The sequence below is a fragment of the Vigna angularis genome, chromosome 5, assembly GCF_016808095.1.
Source record: "Vigna angularis cultivar LongXiaoDou No.4 chromosome 5, ASM1680809v1, whole genome shotgun sequence".
Taxonomy (NCBI): Eukaryota; Viridiplantae; Streptophyta; class Magnoliopsida; order Fabales; family Fabaceae; genus Vigna; species Vigna angularis.
Genome location: NC_068974.1, coordinates 40235449 through 40240775, shown reverse-complemented (window position 1 = coordinate 40240775; position 5327 = coordinate 40235449). Strand labels below are relative to the sequence as shown.

The 5327-nt window shown below is 34.8% G+C and overlaps 1 protein-coding gene and 1 long non-coding RNA gene across 2 annotated transcripts; one reads left to right on the top strand and one right to left on the bottom strand.

Moving 5' to 3' along the window:
- Positions 1–2818: 2818 nt before the first annotated feature.
- Positions 2819–4515, bottom strand: LOC108340757 (protein DUF642 L-GALACTONO-1,4-LACTONE-RESPONSIVE GENE 2). The gene is made up of 3 exons (XM_017578320.2): positions 4380–4515; positions 3638–4132; positions 2819–3339 (listed from the first exon to the last, which is right to left on the bottom strand). The coding sequence occupies exons 1-3, from the start codon at positions 4465–4467 to the stop codon at positions 2819–2821; spliced, it is 1104 nt and encodes a 367-aa protein (XP_017433809.1). The 5' UTR covers positions 4468–4515.
- Positions 3218–4788, top strand: LOC128196512 (uncharacterized). The gene is made up of 2 exons (XR_008248867.1): positions 3218–3356; positions 3647–4788. It is a non-coding gene; the product is annotated as an uncharacterized LOC128196512 (long non-coding RNA).
- The last annotated feature ends 539 nt before the right edge of the window (positions 4789–5327 follow it).

Sequence of the window (5327 nt, the reverse complement as noted above, 5' to 3'; positions counted from 1 at the left end):
AATATTCATTTTTTTTAACTATGATTATAACTGTTGCTGTTTTTTAACTGAAATTAAAGTTTCGTTTGGATAAAAATGTTTCATTAATTCAATTTATCTTTTTGTTGTATAAAAGATTCCATATTTCTTTTTCGTCAATTTATATAAAATAGTGATGACCAAAAGGTATCTTTGTTAAAATAGGATTTGAAATTGGTGGCTTTATTTTCATACGCGTGAGGTATATGATACCAGCGTACGATGGTGACATGAAAATCAGAGCATAATGCATGGTGAATATCGACATTAACGTTGAAAAGCGGGCCCTGAAACAAGTTGAAGATCAAAAGAGAAAAATTGAGTATTACTGAACCACCGAGTGGACCCCAACACGTTCTATAAAACCAAGTAAGAGATGGTTATGTTAATGTGGCATTCCCTGCAAAGTGCGAACACCAGTAGTTTCATTCATTCATCGTACCTAGCCATGCCTCTCTCTCAACCTTGCCGGAAAACGAGCCTTCGAAAACGGTGCTATATGGTGGCGAAGCAGCAGAAAACGCGCTTCTACATATTCGGACGCTGCATAGCCATGCTCCTCTGCTGGCACGACCATGCTATCTCCGATTAGATGCTTCACTTTAAGCTATGCAGGCATCGAAATTTCGAATTTTTCCTTGTGGGCACCCTCGCATCACGTTATTGCTTTTACCACACTCGAGCAGAGGAGGAATCACAAAAAGGGGTGTGGGAAAGTGGAGGGTCTGGTTCAAGAATGAAACGGGTTCTGTCGTGCGTGATTGAGGTTGGGTTGAAGAATTTTCTGAGCACATGGTGGAAAAATTGAGTCTTTGAAACGGGTTGCTTACGGTGTCGGTTGATCATGGGAAAAGAACTTGAAATTTGACCCGTTTGAGTTGAGTCCCAGAAGTTGGGTACTTGATTCGCTTCTCTGCTTTGCAACCATCGTTGTAATTATCTGACCTTGTTTTGGACAACAATTTTATTGAGCTGAAACAAGTGTGTCTTTCCTTGATAATTAGTTCGATTCACAAATTGGTTAAGGTTACCAACTGGTGTGAATTTTGGTTGCTGTCCCTCGCCTATTTTTAAACGGCTTGAGGGTTGGCACCGAAAGTTTGGATCATGTACTCAACTATGAGTGTAATGAAAGATTGTTGTTCTTTGTCGACAAATAGCTTGTGATATAGTTAACTAGATTTTTTCATGGAACACCATTCCCTTAGTAGATCTGTTGTCAACTGGTAAACTTTTGAAATGTTCTTGTGTACTGAGTATTAAGTACTGATCAAAATCATTGCCTATCCCAGTGATTATGTTATGTAGGTAGAGACATATGAAAAGAAGCTGAATATGAAAATTTCTGATTGTTTCATGAGATTTTGGAATGCTGGCAGAACATACCAAGAGTTTGTTCTGCTCTTGATTCATTCGGTTTACTCTTTGCTTAGGTATCTGCATATGATTTTGCAGTTAAAATTTTAGATGCATTTCCCGAATTCATGTGGGTGATGATGAGATTTGAAATTTGCCTACTTTTTTAGGGGTATGGTAACTATTCATGTGACCCACTTTGTACCATATCTTTCTGTATCAATTATAGTTCAAGTTAGTTTGATGTTAACTCAATCATCACCTTTTTTTTTATGTTAGCTCTTGATCAATAAACATTAAACCAGATGGATTATTTTAGCAGTGACACAGAGAAACCTGATATAGACCTCGCTGTGCAGTTCATGGTGACAAATTCCACATGCAATTCTACTTTTTTTGTTCTTCTTTAATTAGCAGAACATGGGGAATGACTTATAAATACATAGATTCATTTATCTATCCATATATTCATTTGACTGTATCTAAACTATTCAAGAATATGAGATGTCTTTCTTGGATCTAACTTTGTGTTTCTTTGCTCACATGCTTGGTCACAAGTACGCATTTAAGATCTTTCCGTACTTCCTTTACGATGAGTCTTATGTTTTGTGAAGTGTGCATAAAATAAAATATTTGTAGCACTGGTGTTTGATGCTAATTCCATGTTATTGATGCCTTAGCACATGCATCTGCGATCCCATTTGATAGTTTAGGAATGCATGAAAAGGAAAATATTATAGTTGTTGTGCTGTGTTCATAGTACAAAATGAAACACCCCAATAGCAATTAACATCTAAAGTGTTGCCAGAAATCATAATGTGAGATTATGATTGAGAGTTGGGGAGGTTCATTCTTATTTTTTAGGTGGAAATGAGCTGGTAAATATTCAAAGAGAACGTTGTACATCCATGTATTCTTAGCTAAGTTACTGAACAAATGAACGCCAAATTAGGAAGTTTTGAATGAACTGTTGTAATATAAACTCTGCCTTTGATTAAAAATAAGACACATTTATAAATACAAGAATCATAGTGTACTCATTTAAACCAGTTATTAAATGAACTTTTGACTCTGATATCATTAACGAGATCTTTTTTTTTGAAGAACATATAAAAAAATTGACATCACATCCGACATAAAAAATACAATGAGTTTATACATCTTCTTTCTTATATATTCAACTTTCTAATTTTTACTTAATCTGAGTTACATTTCCAACACAAAGCTATGCAACTGGTCAGAAGCAAGTATCCTATTTGAGGAAATACAAACTCCAAAACATTATTTTATCAAGGTTTGTGGTGAACATAGATTTTGATCTCATTCACTTGTATTACAGGAAGAAAAGGAAGGGACAAATTCAGACGCAAGACTGGTACAATATTTTTCATCTCCACATACAATGCAAAATCTGAATTATTACTATGTTTGGCAGAAACAGTGCTTAGGCAACAGGAGACACTATAACTTGATCAATAACAGGGCCACAAAGAGATCCATAGTCGTGAATTCTTGTATGGTAGAAAGAGCTGTAGAATGTTATTCTGGTTCTGTTTTCAATTGCTCTGAACTTGAAGCTCACAGTCTTGAATTTTCCTTTTCCTTCCGATTTGAAGGGAACTTTGAGGGTATCTTTTGCTGCAAATGCTTCAACCATCATCGATCCATGACAAGCATTTTTGGCGTCTCCAACTGCGAACTTCATGTTGTAGACTTTGTTGGGATCTGTTCTGAGAATTTGGGCAATGACACTTTCCCTGCCTGCGATAAGCTCTATTGCTCCATGTCCAAGTGGGACACTGAAATGCTTTGAGTCTATGAACTTCACGGCTTTGATGGATTCAATCATCCAACCAGGTAGTGGAGACACAAGATCTTCTTGTTTGGGAGGTAGCAGAACACCGTTTGAAGAGTTGAAAATAGGGAATGGACCCTCCTCAAAGCCACCATTTTTAACCAAATTATCTGCAACAGACCAAATTGTATGTAATCTTATTAGATACCCCAATAACCAAAACCAACTCCCAAATAAAGAACATTCACAAATTAAAAATTGTATCAATTTTTTTATGCATCAAACTGATTGGGTTTATCGAGAAAGATACAATACCAATAAAATATGAGTTTAACCATATAAGAGATTAACACCACTCTCTGTCCAAAACCTAGTCTACTTTCCTATTTCCATCTAACGTGGGACTTGAACTCGCATTTAGATTTCCAGCAATCAATATCATATAAGTAATGTGATACGTTTGATTACCTCTTGTAGGCTTTGGAGGGTTGAACCGAGCAATAGCAACAGCATCCAACAGTGGACCACATGAAGGATCTTCTTGAATTCCAGGGTTATGGAAAATCACTTTTGTAACAGAAGAAATGGCCCTGAATCCCCAAGCAATAACATCACCATTGAGGCTATAAAGGGTCTGCAAAGGAACATCTCCAGAGTGTGGAGGCACTGAGATCCTTAACATCTCATCTTGAGCACAAGTCCTTGATGCTCGTACAATTACAGCATACCATTTCCCAGGCTTAACCCTCACAGTTTGTGAGATTGAAGCCTCATTTCCAAGCCTCACAGCATGCACTCCATCACTAACTGGGAAATACACGCCTCCAGGTTGTGGCCCTCCTGACACATACTCAACATGACCATTGATCTCCCATTTTGGAAGAGCATATTTCCCAATGAGTCTAGTTTTCTTGAGGTATCTGGGGTCTGGTTTCTCCTCAAAGTTACCATTCTGCAAGTAGACTATCAGAAAACAGAAAAACAAGCACAAAATGTTAGTACATGTGAAAACTATAAGTTAAAAAGTAGATTTTGAGTCTAATTCAACTCCAAAAAACTGACTTTTAAGATAAGTTTTGCACTCCCTTATATATTCTAAATTGATCTTATCTTTAGTATGTGTGAAACTTTCAACAACACGTGACAGTATAAGAATCAAAGCACAGTTGCACATATGATACAATTTTGTAATCAGAGAGCATTACATTACCTTCTGGTGACCTGTGTTGAACTGCTGCAAAGGCTGAAGCAGCAGATAGTATGGCAACAGAAAGTGTGAATATGAATGTCACTGACATTCTCAGCACCTAAACAAGCAAATGTGACTGTGCAAGAAGTGGTGTTGGTAAGGAAGAGAAGAGTTTCAGTGTGCAAGATCAGAAGATGGAACTCTACTCCCTTTTATGGTGTAACAGCAGACCACACATTGCTAACAATTCGCCTCTTTCCATGCTTTTTCAATCTGTGCAGTGAGTTGCAAGTTTGTTTTGTCATATAAAATAGAAGCTTAATCAAGTTTTCAAGACACTCCTAATTTTGAATATTTTCTATTAATTTAATTACCTGTTAAATTTTCTTACTTTACTGAATACTTAAATTTTTTATATTTTTCAGTTGAACTTTTATTATTTAATTTTTCTTTTGTTAATTGGGTAACATGGTTGATTTCTTACTCGATCATATTGTTTATATATATCTACATATTAAGAAATTTGCATGTGGTTAATATAAGAATGGTAGTGCAGTTAATTAATGTAACAAAACAGATTATTTTTATTGAAAATGTGTTGAATAAAGAAATAATCATATTGATTTCTATTTTTATTATAATAGATAATCATGTCACTTAATTAACGAAAGAATTAAACATTAATACTCGATTGAAAAATATAAATATTTTTAGTATTTTTAATAAACCAGAAAAAACAAATAATAACTCAATTTACAAATAAGTTGAAATTTAATTAAACCAATAATGTAATTTAAAATATTGAAGAAGATGCCAATGGAATGTAGTTAAAATTGGATTTGAAAGTGTATCAAAAAAGTAAAAAACAAAAAACATTTAGCAAAATTTATTGAATGTTTTAATTACTGAAATAAGTACTAAGAAATTTTATTTTTGTAATAAATTTTATTTTCATGACCAAGCACTCTA

Coding starts and splice junctions, on each gene's coding strand:
- LOC108340757 (XM_017578320.2), bottom strand. CDS start 4,467: ATGTCAGTGACATTCATATTCACACTTTCTGTTGCCATACTATCTGCT. Junction 4,133..4,379: donor TCAACACAGGTCACCAGAAG/GTAATGTAATGC, acceptor GTTTTCTGATAG/TCTACTTGCAGAATGGTAAC. Junction 3,340..3,637: donor CCCTCCAAAGCCTACAAGAG/GTAATCAAACGT, acceptor GGTCTGTTGCAG/ATAATTTGGTTAAAAATGGT.